Source organism: Microcaecilia unicolor, chromosome 4, assembly GCF_901765095.1.
Source record: "Microcaecilia unicolor chromosome 4, aMicUni1.1, whole genome shotgun sequence".
Classification (NCBI taxonomy): domain Eukaryota; kingdom Metazoa; phylum Chordata; class Amphibia; order Gymnophiona; family Siphonopidae; genus Microcaecilia; species Microcaecilia unicolor.
The window spans coordinates 212,516,281-212,532,404 of record NC_044034.1 but is presented as its reverse complement, the minus strand read 5'-3'; the positions used below and the strand labels follow the sequence as shown (position 1 = coordinate 212,532,404).

Sequence of the window (16,124 nt, the reverse complement as noted above, 5' to 3'; positions counted from 1 at the left end):
TTTAGTCTTTTTTCCCTTTTTTCTAATACGTGGAATATATTTGTCCTGAACCTCCAGGATGGTGTTTTTAAACAGCATCCACGCCTAATGCAAGTTTTTTACTCTGCGAGCTGCTCCTTTCAGTCTTTTTTTCACCATTTTTCTCATTTTGTCGTAATCACCTTTTCTATAGTTAAACGCTAGCGTACTTGATTTCCTAGTTTCACTTCCTTCAATGCCAATATCAAAACCGATCATATTATGATCACTGTTATCAAGCGGCCCTCGTATCGTTACCCCCTGCACTAGATCATGAGCACCACTAAGGACTAAGTCTAGTATTTTTCCTTCTCTTGTCGGCTCCTGAACTAGCTGTTCCATGAAGCTGTCCTTGATTTCATCAAGAAATCTTATGTCCCTTGCGTGTACAGATGTTACATTACCCCAGTCTATATGCGGGTAATTGAAATCCCCCATTATTATTGTGTTGCCCAGTTTGTTTGCGTCCCTGATTTCCTTTAACATTTCCGCATCCGTCTGTTCGTCCTGGCCAGGCGGACGGTAGTACACTCCTATCACTATCCTTTTCCCCTTTGCACATGGAATTTCAATCCACAGTGATTCCAAGGAGTGTTTTGCTTCCTGCAGAATTTTCAATCTATTTGATTCAAGGCTCTCGTTAATATACAATGCTACCCCTCCACCAATCCGATTCACCCTATCACTACGATATAATTTGTACCCCGGTATGACAGTGTCCCACTGGTTATCCTCCTTCCACCAGGTCTCAGAGATGCCTATTATATCTAATTTTTCATTTAGTGCAATATATTCTAACTCCCCCATCTTATTTCTTAGGCTCCTGGCATTCGCATATAGACATTTCAAACTATGTTTGTTGTTCCTAAGTACATCATGCTTAGTACTTGACAGTATTAATTGGCAATCTTTTGTCTGATTTTTATTGTTATTTAAAGATACCCGATCTACTACAATCTCTTTTGCAACCTCACTATCAGGATACTCTATCTTCCCTGTTATGGTGATATCTTTGAAAGATACCTTATCCCGAACCATGCTCTTTTGAGCGACTGTCGGCCTTCCCCCCATTTCTAGTTTAAAAGCTGCTCTATCTCCTTCTTAAACGCCGATGCCAGCAGCCTGGTCCCACTCTGGTTAAGATGGAGCCCATCCTTTCGGAATAGGCTCCCCCTTCCCCAGAATGTTGCCCAGTTCCTAACAAATCTAAAGCCCTCCTCCCTGCACCATCGTCTCATCCACGCATTGAGACTCTGGAGCTCTGCCTGTCTCTTGGGCCCTGCGCGTGGCACAGGTAGCATTTCAGAAAATGCTACCCTGGAGGATCTGGATTTCAGCTTTCTACCTAAGAGCCTAAATTTTGCTTCCAGAACCTCTCTCCCACATTTTCCTATGTCATTGGTACCCACATGTACCAAGACAGCGGACTCCTCCCCAGCACTATCTAGAATCCTATCTAGGTGACACGTGAGGTCCGCCACCTTCGCACCAGGCAGGCAAGTCACCAGGCGATCCTCACGTCCACCAGCCACCCAGCTATCTATATGCCTAATGATCGAATCACCAAGTACAACAGCTGTCCTAACCTTTCCCTCCCGGGCAACATTTGGAGATATATCCTCGGTGCGAAAGGATAATACATCCCCTGGTGGGCAGGTCCTGGCTACAGGAGTACTTCCTACTTCACCAGGGTGATGCTCTCCTTCTAGGAGACCTCCCTCCTCCAAGGTAGCACAGGGGCTACCTGACTGGAGGTGGGACTTCTCTACAACATCCCTGTAGGTCTCCTCTATGTACCTCTCTGTCTCCCTCAGCTCCACCAAGTCTGCTACTCTAGCCTCAAGGGAACGGACACGTTCTCTGAGAGCTAGGAGCTCTTTGCATCGGGCACACACATATGACACCTCACCAATTGGGAGATAATCATACATGTGACACTCAATGCAAAAGACTGGATAGCACCCCTCTCGCTGCTGGACTGCTGACTCCATCTTAGTGTTTTTTTGAGTTTTTCCGTAATTTAAAACTTGCTAAAGTATTAAGGATATCAGCCTATCACTAACTTACAGTTCCTCCTTTAAACCCCAATCTTCAAGTTCCGAAAGCACAAGCAAAATTTGTTCACTTACCAGAGAAATATCCTCTTCTCCCAGAACTTATTAGAAGGAAAGCGGCACCTTGAGCAGAGGCCCCGAGTGGATCGGAACGGACCTGGGAGTCACTCTGGCGAAGGCTCCGAGGATATGCAGATGAGCTGCAAGTCCTCCACGGCACCTGAGAAGGCAACCGGTGGGAGAGCTGGGCACCTCTCAACCAAGAAAAGGCTTACCAGGGGTTAGGCCGAAGCCAGCATTCCTCCCCCTGAGGGTCACCTGATCCTGGCTAAGAAGTACCTGGTAGCCCTGCTGAACGTCAGTTGCACACAATGGACTGCAAGCGAGCGTTGGCCTTCTATTTGGAGCGGACACAGCCCCACAGACAGTCCGCCCAATTGTTTGTTTCTTTCGACCCCAATAGGAAAGGGGTCGCTGTCGGGAAACGCACCATCTCCAATTGGCTAGCAGATTGCATTTCCTTCACTTACGCCCAGGCTGGGCTGACTCTTGAGGGTCATGTCACGGCTCATAGTGTCAGAGCCATGGCAGCGTCGGTGGCTCACCTGAAGTCAGCCACTATTGAAGAGATTTGCAAGGCTGCGACGTGGTCATCTGTCCATACATTCACATCACATTACTGCCTCCAGCAGGATACCCGACGCGACAGTCGGTTCGGGCAGTCGGTGCTGCAGAATCTGTTTGGGGTGTAAATCCAACTCCACCCTCCAGGACCCGAATTTATTCTGGTCAGGCTGCACTCTCAGTTAGTTGTTCTTCGTAGGTCAATTTCTGTTATGCCCTCGCCGTTGCGAGGTTCAATTGACCCGGGTTCTTGTTTTGAGTGAGCCTGAGAGCTAGAGATACCCCAGTCGTGAGAACAAGCAGCCTGTTTGTCCTCGGAGAAAGCGAATGATACATACCTGTAGCAGGTGTTCTCCGAGGACAGCAGGCTGATTGTTCTCACCTACCCTCCCTCCTCCCCTTTGGAGTTGCGTTTTCATCATTTTTGCTTGTCATTCAACTGAGCAGGAACGGTCGCGCACGGGCGGGAAGACGGCCGCGCATGCGCGGTGGGCGTGCCCTGCGTGCGGGACCGCCCGCAAAGTTTTTTTCCGGTTGGTGGGGGCTGCCGTGGACGTCAACCCAGTCGTGAGAACAATCAGCCTGCTGTCTTCGGAGAACACCTGCTACAGGTATGTATCTTTCGCTTTCTCTTGCAAAGCATATTTCTATTATTTCTCTATGTCAGCTAATTTTGCTCTTTCATAAGCAGAAAAGGACATGAGATTCTTCTGTGTCACGCTTGTTAACTAGCTTCTCAGTGACTTGCCCTCTTGACCTGTACTGTGAGGCCTGGCTGTGAGGCCTAGCTTTACTCATAACTGTCAGGCTACCATAGTAGTCCTGTTGTTTGGGTTCATGTCCACCATGTCCCATATCTACAAAATGTTTCTCTGCCACCCACCAAATCGGTCATATTCTTGGTTTGCTATTTGTTCCTAATATAATTGGGGGTCAGTGTTAGACCGTTATCTGGTTGTTGCTGAATGTGAGCTTTGTTTCGATATCTTCCTCAGGAGACCTTTACAAATAGAAATATATACATCATATTCTGTGATACGGAAGAAACTATTATATACCAAAACACAGAAAACAATACCTTATAATACTTCATGAAATGCTTCAAGAATCTGTTGAAACACCTCATACTGCTCATGCTGGGCATTTCCACTACTGAAACACTCACATATGCGCAGTTTATATGTAAGACTGCCGCCTCTACCATTAAAATCATTAACAAAGCCCAATCTACCTCTTTGTTTAAACCATGTGGTTCCAATGTATTCCACATGAAAATTAGTCTTAGACAGCAGTATCTTACTAACATCCCCCCCCCCCCCCCACCCCCGTGGCATTAAAACCTGTATGAATACAATAAATTGCAACTCCTGTAGACTATGTTGTTGTCTCATCCAGTGTTCCACAAGGGGTGTATCCCTCCACCGCAATCTAAGGTTGCTCAAATGCTGAGCGATTGTGTTTTATTTTTCTCTTAGTTTCTCCTATGTACCACAATTGGCATGGACATTTTATACCATAAATCACCGGGCAAGACTCGCAATCAGTTTAGAAGCGTAGTACAAATTGCTTCTGTATATTGGCTAGCCACAATTTTTCTACTCAAATAGCAAACTTACAATAAACACATTGAGTACATGGAAAATGCCCTAAGCTATGTTTGTTACTACTGCTCACATTTCCTCTCTTGTTCAATAGACATTCCCCCCAGGTTCCTACCAGAGAATCTGGGTCTTTTATCTAATCCTGGATGTAAAGACAATATAGACCAATGTTTCTGGTTGATCCTCTGAATCTGTGGTGATTGTGCATAGTAAGGTAGCACACGAGTCAACTGAGAATCCTGATCCCTGCATGATTTTTGCAAAAGCCAGTTTCTATGAACGTTACCCACCCTTTTATAAGCTTTCCTAAGAACTTTGCTAGGGTAACCACGCTGACTAAATCTCTCATACATTTCTCTTGCTTGTACTCTATATTCACTCTCTGAGGTGCACAATTTCTTAATACGACAAAAATGACCCACTGGTATACGTTTTTAGTTTATGCGGATGATGACTCTTAAAATGCAAAATGGTGTACAGAATCTCCCCTCCCTGAACTGTGAAATGTATGTTGGAATCACAACTATTCAAATGGAGTGGGGCCAAGGGTTGCTGGGGCATTTTATGTTTTGTCCTCTTTTTTTTTTTTTTCTTTTTTGTCTCCGCAAATATGGTAACCCTAATCACACCACACTATTTCTGTGAAACCTTCATTAAATGTAAAACTCTATGCATGATCTTCAAGGTTCTTAAAGGAAATGGGCCACAGTACTTGAGGAACAGGAAGGATCTCCCTCCACCTACCTCCAAGATCACAGAATAATGAGTGGATTGTTTACTCTTTCCAAAAATACTAGGACTAGGGGGCACATAATGAAGCTACAAAGTAGTAAATTTAAAACAAATCAGAGAAATTATTTCTTCACTCAACATGTAATTAAACTCTGGAATTTGTTGTCAGAGAATGTGGTAAAAGCAGTTAGTATAGCAGGGTTTTAAAAGGTTTGAATAGCTTCCTAAAAAAAAGTCCATAAGCCATTATTAAGATGGACTTGGGGAAAAGCCACTACTTATTTCTAGGATAAGCAGGATAAAATGTAATCACTATTTTGGGATCTTGCCAGGTATATGTAACCTGGATTGGCCACTGTTGGAAACAGGATGCTGGGATTGATGGACCTTCGGTCTGTCCCAGTATGGCAACACAAGCCTGACAAGGAGTCTTGGCTCTTCCACAGTGGTGTGACACTTGCTGGCCAGGTTCAAAGTACACATATAGGCAGATATGTGTATATGCAGGGCTTCAGGTTAAAAATGTTAGTCGAAAGAGTAATCCTAACACATGTAAAATAGTTTATTTTTGACTCAGAATGACTGCCTGTAGGGATGATGGTCTGTGCTAAATAATTTTGATTCTAGCCATCTTTTTTTCCTGGCTACAATTTTAGGATTTTCTTGGCATCCACATCCATTGCTACTTAGCTGCTTGCTTGCTTTTTTTTTCTTGTCATAGCCTGTCGTGTTTTTGTAGGTGAGATGCTGTAAATGGAAGTGAAAGAAAGAGGGGAGAGGTGATAAACTTTGAGGAGACTAGAGAGGCTGGAATGGAATTCTAAACCTGCGAAAATTGTGAGCCTAAGGAAAGGAACCACATCCTAGGAATATGCCATGAAAGTGTCTTCTGCTCCCTTGTGTTGTGTTTGGGAACTGCAGCAGCATTCTATTTTTAAAGCATATTCTATCTTGAAAGGAGCAGTTTTATTTTGAGAATGACTCACCGGTGGTCTCTAGCCAAGAGAAGACAAGCCAAAGAACTTTTTTCTCTCTCTCTCTCTCTCTTTTTTTTTTTTTTTTTTATAATTCGTCCCAGAGTATGATACGAAAAGGCTGTTGATGCCGTGGAAACTGTTACTTAGCTTAACATTCCATAATCCAAAACTGAGATTGTTATTAAGGGGACCTTTTAGTAAGCTGCATTAAATGATAGTGTGCACTTACCACAGCTTAAAATGGCTTACTGCGGGATGTGCTCAGGTGTTCTGCGGTAAGTTTTGGATCTGCGTGCACAAACCATGTGCTAAAACGTTTTAATTTTTATCGGGGGGGGGGGGGGGGGCTAATGTTGGTGCATCTACATTACTATACGCTAACAGATTAATGCAGGATTAGTGCTAGGCCCTGAAAGGGGCGGGGGGGGGGGGGATATCTGTTTATCCCAGTACTGTAAAGGACCAGAAGGCACTTGATTGCTGGGGGATCCTGGACTCTCACCATAATTGAAAAGGGGTACCCAAATACATATCCTGCAGTAGGTGAGCATAAAGAGTTGGTGTTTGAGCTCTCTTTTTTTTTTTGAAGGTTAGAGAGTCTTCTGCTGGAGACTGTTGCCAGATGAGTAGATTGACTTTTGACTTGAGGAGCAAAGGCCAAGAAAGCAAACAGAATGTTGGTCTTTGTTTTATGCTGTAATCTTTTCCTAATAACTCTGTCATAATGCCTCGGTATTGCTCCTTGTTGAGACTGCACCTTGAGTTTTGTTTTATATTTTTATTGCTTTTTAAAGAGCTACAAGAGAACAAGTATCACAACAAACCATAGCAAATCCAACTCCCCCTCCCCCATACATTCCTCTTCATCCCATCCCACAAAGCCTCCCCCCATTTTCCATTAGTCAGCACTCTAGCCATTATATAATATATTGTCCAAAACATGAAATCTCTGTCCTTACTCATCTGTACCCTGGATGTGCTTGTCACCATTTAAGGAATGGATCCCAGAAGGTCTGAAAAGCTTGGAGTGTGATAGTCTGGTGGGCAGCAATTCATTCCATATAACATATGTCTTCCAGTTTTTGAAGTACTTGTCACGTTGGTACTTTCCCTTTTCTAAATCAGTAAATGCAGATTGATTTGTTTACAATTTCAGAATGTACAAAGGCTAAGGGACATTCCATGAAGTTATATAATAGAATATTTAAAAGAAAGAAGAGAAAAAAATGTTTCGGTAGTTGCAGCATCTTGTTGGGCAGACTGGATGGACCGTACAGGTCTTATTTGCTGTCATCTACTATGTTGCTATGCTAGTTAAGCTCTGGAACTCATTACTGGAACAAGTGGTAAAAGCAATTAATGTAGCTGGATTTATAAAAAGGTTTGGACGTATTCCTGGAAGAAGAGCCCATAAACTGGTAAGGTAGATCCAGGGAAAGCCAGCTTATATTTCCAAGGTTAAGTAGCATGGAATCTTGCTACTTTTTGAGATGCTACCCGGACTGGCCACTTGGAAACAGGATGCTGGGCTAGATGGACCCTTGGTCTGACCCAGTAGGGCAAATCTGATGTTCTTTTCTGTTCGTAAAAAGTGCATTGTTTTAGTAGCTGTACTGGTCCTGGAGAAAGCTGGATTTCTGCATGTTCTGGTGCATTTCCTTGGGTTACCCAAAGACAGTCATGCACATAGAGTTCCATGTTTGGATATTATACAGTACAAAAGTAGGAATTTGTTCCCAAAATTTGCAGTCTCAATAGTTTTCATGTATTGAAATAGTATATTTTCCCTTTCATTCTAGAAGCGATGTCCCCTCCAAAAGTGTTCAAACACAGAAACAAAGCTCTAACTCATTAAAAATCACCTTTCATCAGCATTAGATTCACTATAAACTAGTAATTACTGTCTAGAGGCTGATTTTCAAAAGCTCTAGGCACCTAACTTTCAGAGTAAGGCACTTTAAACTCTTGAATTTAAGCACATTGATGCTTAAATCAAGGTGCCTTAAGGGGAGTAGCCAAAGGCGCTGCCAGGGCAGGGGAATATATGGATGCCTAACTTCGGGCATCTAAAGTTAAGGTTAGAACACTTTCCTGGCTCTAATTTTCCCATGTTCCTCCTTTTAGGAATATAAGCTCCTAACCTTAGCTCAGAATATAGGTGACTCTTTGGAGAAGATAAGCAAACTTGAATGCCAGCTTGCTGTTAGTTTAGGAGAAAAGTACTGGGAGAAATTACCAAACTGGAGAAGAATCTTGGCGTCTGCTAACTTAAAGCTGTGAAAGGGAGCAGAATGCCTAGATGTATAAAAAGAGGGAGCAGGTAACATTGCCTTTGGTCCCTTGCTGATATGTTCTTTCTAGAGGCCATATCATATTAAGGATTTCAAGAGGATGGAAGCAGTTAGGAAATAATTACATAGAGGAGCTCAGAAAACTCAGAATGTAGGAAAGAAGGGGAAAAAGTGATATGTAGAAGCATTCAGATAACTAGTCAGAGTACAAGATGATGGGGACATGTTCCAAGTTAAATGCATAAGTTGAAGGAAAGCTCAGAGTGATTGTGAGGACATGTTCATTTATTTAGAGCATGGTTCCCCAAACATTTCGCATGAAGGGTCTGAGAATATTTTATATTTAACAATTTTTTTATTAATGACAAGTCCAACAATGAGTCTACAAAGAATCCAATCACGGAACATACATAAAGAAAAAGAAGAATATCTTACCAACCGTCATTACGCATTTTAGTTTTATCCCCCCTCCCTACCCACTATTCCAGTTTAAAAGCATCTCTGTTGGTGATAACAACCCTAGACACTAAGGGGCAGATGCAGCAACCAAACGTAAAAAAATCAAAATCGTTAAAGTCCCTAACGATTTTTAAAAAACGAAGAATGCACCCAAAAAAAAAGTCACACATGCTCAGATCGGTATTCAAACGTACAATGTATCAAAGAATCACAATACACATCGGTAATCGGCCCCTAAATCATGCGCAGAGCAGCCAAGCGTTTTGCTGGCTGCTCTGCGCATGCTGCAAACGTAAAAACAAACAAAAAAAAAAAGCCACAACACATACACGTGGCTACCCGGTCAGCAAAATCCAAAAACAAAGGATCGGGAGGGGGCAAAGGCGCTCATCAGGAGCGTCCTGTATGGACGGCCTTGCCCCCCCCCCCCCCCCCCCCGCTGCTCCCCACTTTCCGCTGCTCCCCCCCCCCCCCCCCCCCAAAAAAGCAAAATGCTAGCTGGCTGCCCCGGTCCCCCTCCCTTCCTGTTCCTGTGTTCTGCAGAGCTAACTCCGCCTCCCGTCATTCTTTCGCCCCGTGCCCCGCCCCCGCTGCCCCCCCTGAGGTCGACTATGCCGCTCCCCCCCTCCACCGAGACCCCCCTCCCTATTAACGACCCGAGCAGCGCCTCTCACCTCTTTCAGAAGCGCTGCACGGGCAGGAAGATCTATTGTGTTGGTTGTAGAGTCTCCATGACGTCTCTTCTTCCCTGGCCTAGGCCCCGCCTCCTTCTGACGTAAGTAACCTACGTCAGAAGGAGGCGAGGCCTGGGCCAGGGAAGAAGAGACGTCATGGAGACTCTACAACCAACACAATAGATCTTCCTGCCCGTGCAGCGCTTCTGAAAGAGGTGAGAGGCGCTGCTCGGGTCGTTAATAGGGAGGGGGGTCTCGGTGGAGGGGGGAGCGGCGTAGTCGACCTCAGGGGGGGCAGCGGGGGCGGGGCACGGGGCGAAAGAATGACGGGAGGCGGAGTTAGCTCTGCAGAACACAGGAACAGGAAGGGAGGGGGACCGGGGCAGCCAGCTAGCATTTTGCTTTTTCGGGGGGGGGGGGGGGAGCGGCGGAAAGTGGGGAGCAGCGGGGGGGGGGGCAAGGCCATCCATACAGGACGCTCCTGATGAGCGCCCTTGCCCCCTCCCGATCCTTTTTTTATTTTTTTTATTTGATGTGTTTTCTGACGTTCTTTGGACCAATCACAGCGCTTTTAGCTCTGCTAATGCGCTGGGATTGGCTCAAAGTTTGTTTATTTTTTCACTTAATGATTTTTCCTGGCACAGAGCTGTCCTAACGAGAGGTCCAGACCTCTCGTTAGATTTCCTGCCTTTTTCCTGCGTAAAGGCAATCGGAAAAGGTTAGTGCATGTCGTTTCAATGGGGTTTTCACACTAATTGCTCATCTCCATTCCGTTTTCGTTAGCTGCTGGCTTCCTCGGTAAAAGCCCTTTGATGCATGCAACAGATCAAATTTTCCTCGTTGGAGGGTCATTAAAGGCTCATTTAGCTTTAGTGCATCTGCCTCTAAATGACTATATAGGTATCATCAACAAAATAAGAAAATTACCCTCATCCTTTCCCCCCCCCCCCCAAAAAAAAAAAAAAAAATCCCTCCCCCCCCCCCCCCCCCCCCCCAGAAAGGATATTTTAAATCAAGAAGAGAGCTGGACAGGTTGGAAGTCTCTGAGAGAAGAGTTTGCTGAGTGGTAGAGGAAGAAACCATGTTCAGCATTGCAATGATTTCAGTGCTGGGGAAAGAGGGAGGAATGGGGCAGAGTTCCCAAGGTAGAGGCACAAAAGCTTTATCCCCAGTCCCCCCCCCCCCCCCCCCCCACAAGCATCTGCCCCCTGGGGGAATGGGGAAGGCACATGGATGCATGTGGTATCCTGTCTTTCACTCAGCCCCCAACATACTTTTCTCCTTGTTTCTCATTTCGCTTTTTACCCCTCCTTCTCCCTCTTTCCACTTTCATGCTCCTCCCTTTTTCGGTCTCTTACTCTCCTTCATCTTCCTTCTCTCTGTCTGTAGTCTTTGAGCAAGGTACACACAGACACACTCCTGTTAAATTTTTAATTTTATTTGGATTTAGATCATGGCTTTCCAGTAGAAGCTCAATGTGAGTTTACATCCATAGTTGATAAGAAAATAAAATGTTCTGAAAATAGAACTTTATGCAAAAAGAAAAATTTTAGATTAAAAAAGGATTTAGATCATGGCTTTCCAGTAGAAGCTCAATGTGAGTTTACATCCATAGTTGATAAGAAAATAAAATGTTCTGAAAATAGAACTTTATGCAAAAAGAAAAATTTTAGATTAAAAAAAAAAAAAAAGTTCTAGCAGCAAAATCTTGTATCCAGCCACTTAGGCAGAAATGTAAAGAGGACACTTTAAAAATAATCTGTTTGCCCAGATGAATTGCCATTCTTAGGATAACTTATAACTTCTCATGAGGAGGTCACTTTTAGCCACATCCTGGCCCTTCAGCTGTGAACAGAAATATTGTTAAGCAATTCCGCCTTATCTTTATCAGCTTCTACATATTCCTCCCCTTCACCTTTGAGTCTCACTATGTCGCTTTTGCACTTCCTCCTATCACTAACATATGTAAACCATTATTAAGATGGACTTGGGAAAATCCACTGCTTATTTCTAGGATAAGCAGCATAAAATCTGTTTTACTGTTCTGGGATCTTGCCAGGTACTTGTGACCTGGATTGGCCACTGTTGGAGACAGGATGCTGGGCTAGATGAACCTTCAGTCTATCCCAGTATGGCAATGCTTATGTACTTATATAAAGACTAGTAAAAAAGGCCCGTTTCTGAGACCAATGAAACGGGCGCTAGCAAGGTTTTCATCATATGTTTGAGCAAGTGAATGTGCGAGTGTGTGTGTGTGAGAGAGAATGAGAGTGTGCGGCAGGGGCGCCCCCTCCTTCCCCCTCCCCCCTTACCCTCCCAGCTTCAGGGTCGTGGCCCCCCCTCCCTCCGCCTTTCAGGGTCGTGGCCCCCCCTCCCACTGCCACGTTCCAGCTGGCTCCCTCCCTCCCACGTTCAGGCTGGCAGGCTGGCTCCCTCCCTCCGACGTTCAGGCTGCCTGCGTGCCTGCCGCCCACGTTCTGGCTTGCTCACTCCGTCCCTCCCTCTTTCAGGTTGCTTTCCTCCTTTCCGCCGAACAGCTGACTCCTTCTTCCCCGACGACCCTGCAGCCCTTTCCTCCAAACTGACTCCCCAATGCGGCTGCTGAAATCGCCACTCTGGTCTCGCTGGGCCCCGCAACAGCATAGCCAACCCCCTCCTAACAGCTGACTCCCTCTTCCTCACCAGCCCTGCATCCCTCTCCTTCCAAACCGCCTCCCCAACACGGCTGCTGAAATCGCCGCTCCAGTCTCGCTGGGCCCCGCAACAGCGTCGCCAACCCCCTTTCCGCCGAACAGCTGACGCCCTCTTCCCCGACAGCCCTGCAGCCCTCTCCTCCGAACCGTCCCCCCCAACGTGGCTGCTGAAATCACTGCTCCGGTCTCGCTGGGCCCCTCAACAGAGTCGCCAACCCCCTTTCCGCCGAACAGCTGACGCCCTCTTCGCCGACGGCCCTGCAGCCCTCCAGTGCCTGTCTCTCCTCCCCTCTCCCACTTGCGCAGCAACTCCCCACATGGCTGCCAGTGATGTGATTCGTTGATTGTCAGTGCTCCGCCCTCGACGTCATCATGTTGGACGTGAGGGCGGGGCAAACACTCATGGGCAAAATTTGATCTACACCACCACGGATTTAGAACGTTGGGACTTGTGGAGGCTTCGTTAGAATGTTGGAGGTGCGTTTTATATAGAGAGATGAGTTTTTAGCTGAAAACTTACGCTTCTAAGTATGTCTTAGAATAGGGCACATATTTAGGAGGATATCTTATCTGAGCTCCTAGAAGTTATGCTCCTTTTTTTAATGATAATTCGATTATCTCGCATAACTTGTACAATGTAACCCATAACCAATTTGTAACAACTGTATTCTCATTATTCATATCTTATTGTAAGCCACACTGAGCCCGCAAAGAGGTGGGAAAATGTGGGATACAAATGCAAACAATAAATAAATAGATAAAAAAAACATATACGTCTAAGTGTTTAAGACTGGGCAGCCCTAAGTTTGGGTGTCACCCGCTTGTGTGTTCCTGACTCAGTCCTGCTTGTTGAAGGAAAAAAGCAATGTTGCTCACTTCTAACAGATGTTTTCTGTAGACAGCAGGATTAATGAGACACACACAGCCTCTCTTACCTCCCCAAAGGTTGTCTGACTCTTTTGAGCTTTGAAACTAAGGAGCTGAAGAGACCGCTGTATGTGGGAAGGGCCTTATGCTCAGAACTTTACACTAAATCCTGAGTTCGTACCATTTTGGTGCTGTTGGATTACTTCTTCCACTTGGGTGCCTTATTAATTCTGCTGTCTACGGAAAACACTTGTTACTAGTGAGCATATAATAAAACACACCTCCAGCATTCTGAAGCTGACTGCATGGCTGAGGCATTCCTGCTCTCTGTATCCATCTCCTGAATTGACATCACGTACTTCCGGGTTCGTCACAAGCAGAAGTGACCAACCACACGAGGTTTCTCGGCTTCAGAATGTTGGAGGTGCATTCTATTAAATAGGATTGGTTAGTTCCTTGAAGCACAGCCAGAGCTCAGCGTCCTGCACAGTAACGCTCAGACACCAGAGAGAGAGAGGGAGGGCCTGACACCAGAGAGAGGGAGGGAGGGGGGCCTGACACCATTGAGGGTGGGGGAGGTATCTCTGTCACACACACACTCTCTCTCTCACAGTCAGTCTTTCTCACTCTCACACACTGTCTCTCACACACACTATGTCTCACAGTGTATCACATTCACTCTCTATGTGTCACACAGTCACTCACACACTCTCTTGGTCTCATACACTCAGCCTCACAGAGTCTGTGTCTCACACACACTCTCTCTCTCTCTCTCGCTCACACTGTGTCTCACATACGCACTTGCACACACTCTCATTCTCACACACACGCACACCCAGACTCACTCGCTCTCTCTCTCTCTCACACACACTCGCACACACTCGCACATTCACTCTCTCTCTCACACACAGTCACTCTCACATACACTCTCTCAAACATACACACTCCGAGGAAAACCTTGCTAGCGCCCGTTTCATTTGTGTCAGAAATGGGCCTTTTTTACTAGTTTTCTATATGACTCGATTAGGTTTTGTATGAATGCTTGATACTGTCCTGACTCTGGCATTCCTTTCATTAACAAATTTTATTGATTGTAACCCACTGTGACCTGTTTGCAGGTAGTATATTGAGTATTCCTAATTTTAAAAAAAATTCTTATTTTTTGTGTTTTTAAATGCGTTTTGGTTCTTTTTAATTTAGATTTTTTTATATAGATGAAATATTTACTGTAAACTTTTCAAAAGTGTTTACAGTAAATATTCCATCCATATTTCAGTTAATCTAGGAAGCCATACATAAGTTCTTAAAAATAAAAGAGAATAAAATAAAAAAAGAAAGAAACAGATGAAGCAAAAAGAGCTAAGGTATGGTTCTAGTTTAAGATTAAATAAAGGAGTAGCCTTCTCTGGAGTGGCCTGTGAAATGACTGGGTGTTCCAAGTATCCTGGTGGATAATATTCTTGGTAGACATCCTTTGCGTCATTCCAAAGCGCAAACAAATGTAAAGATTTTCATTGTGACTTATGGGGTTATGCATTATGGAGAACTAGCTTAGTGGAAGAAGGCCCTATGGCTTCATCTTTATGCAAAACACTGCAGTGGTTTTGCAGGTTGTGAACAGACGGGGAGCCCTGTATAGATTACCCTGAAGTTGCTCTACTTCTCAGCAGCTGGTGTCCGAGAGCTGCGGTTGCCATGCCAGAGAGCTACATTGACAGTTTGCATCAATTCCCTTTGTGCTATGATAAAATGCCTACTTATTGTGTCAGGAATGGCAAGAGAAGGCAGCTGCTTTATGTACATTTTATCATATGCAGCATACACATGTCCTGATGAGAAGGGTGTCCTGGGGATACTGTTGACCATTATTAATAGTGCTGCAGAATGCCTGAAACTCGACAGCTGTTTGAAGCCTGAGAATTTGTGTTACTGTATTCCTGATATATTGTGAGTTTCCCTAATTCTAGATTATCATGGAATTGGTCCTGACCTGTAACTGTATTGCCTTAGATACCTGCAGAACTTCTGCTGGGCTGTGATGACTTTTGTGCTGTCCCCCTGTAACCAGCTTTTTCCCTTCACAGTTCTTCACGTGTTTGGTCATTCTCTTTGCCTGTGAAGTCGCTGCTGGAATCTGGGGGTTCGTTAATAAAGACAAGGTAAAAAATATATATAAAATATGGCCAGAAAATATGAATATGTATCAAGTTGTCCACTAGATCTGGTCAGTGGCAATGTTTCCCTTGCCTGTGGCTCAATTGAATATAGGTGTGCAAGAGAAGCTTGTGACCTAAGGATAGAGCCCAGTCGACAGCAGCTGCTGAACATAACAGAGGTGTCACTTATAGAAATGTAGACAGCCTCCTCTGGCAGCTGGAGCATCTAGCAGACTTAAGTGTATGTGGAGTAGCCACCTAGTGGTTAGTGCAGTGGCCTGAGAACTTGGAGAACCAGGATCGATTCCCACTGCAGCTCCTTGTGACCCTGGGCAAGTCACTTATCCCTCCATTGACCACAGAAAGGCAGTATTTCAAATTCCCTTTCCTTTTGTGTGGTGCATTTGTCTAATGTGTGTGTGTGTGTGTTTATTTACATCCTTTTACAAGTGCATAGATATGTCTAGGTCTTGAGCTTCACTACCTGTCATATATTTTGATGTGTTCTCACAAACCCTTCCTGGTAGCCTTTGATATTTGTCTGCAATATTTTTATCATGCAAAATTAGAAGATATTTTCTTCATAGCCAAACCCTTATCTGCCTGTAATTGGTCTCATTTTCTTCTGTTACATTTCTTAACGATGTCATCCAGTCCTCTATTTGTGACAGCTGCCTGTGACATCACAAGCAGTGGATTATTTGACCTCATAGAAGGAATGGGTGAGGACCAGGTGTGCCTGAGTATATAATTAACACAGTAGATGACAATAAAGAAAGACCAACTAGCCCAGCCAATTCACTCAGTTGAAAATGAGTATGTAAATCTGAATACATAAAGCAGCACTAGCTCCTGCACATCCTTCCCTCATTTTCCTATACTTTGTACCTGATCTCTGTATGTACTCTAAGGAGAGGAATGGAGGTTATCGTTTCACCAGGCCTCCCCCCCCCCCCCCCCCCCCCACGTTTCCTGCCC

The 16,124-nt window shown here is 44.9% G+C and overlaps 1 protein-coding gene across 1 annotated transcript in view; it reads left to right on the top strand.

Moving 5' to 3' along the window:
• Positions 1 to 16,124, top strand: part of CD81 (CD81 molecule) — a 205,697-nt gene that overhangs the window by 164,162 nt on the left and 25,411 nt on the right. Inside the window, exon 4 of the mRNA XM_030201213.1 lies at positions 15,075 to 15,149. Coding sequence (XP_030057073.1) covers positions 15,075 to 15,149 — 75 coding nt within the window. The remainder of the gene's footprint in view (positions 1 to 15,074; positions 15,150 to 16,124) is intronic.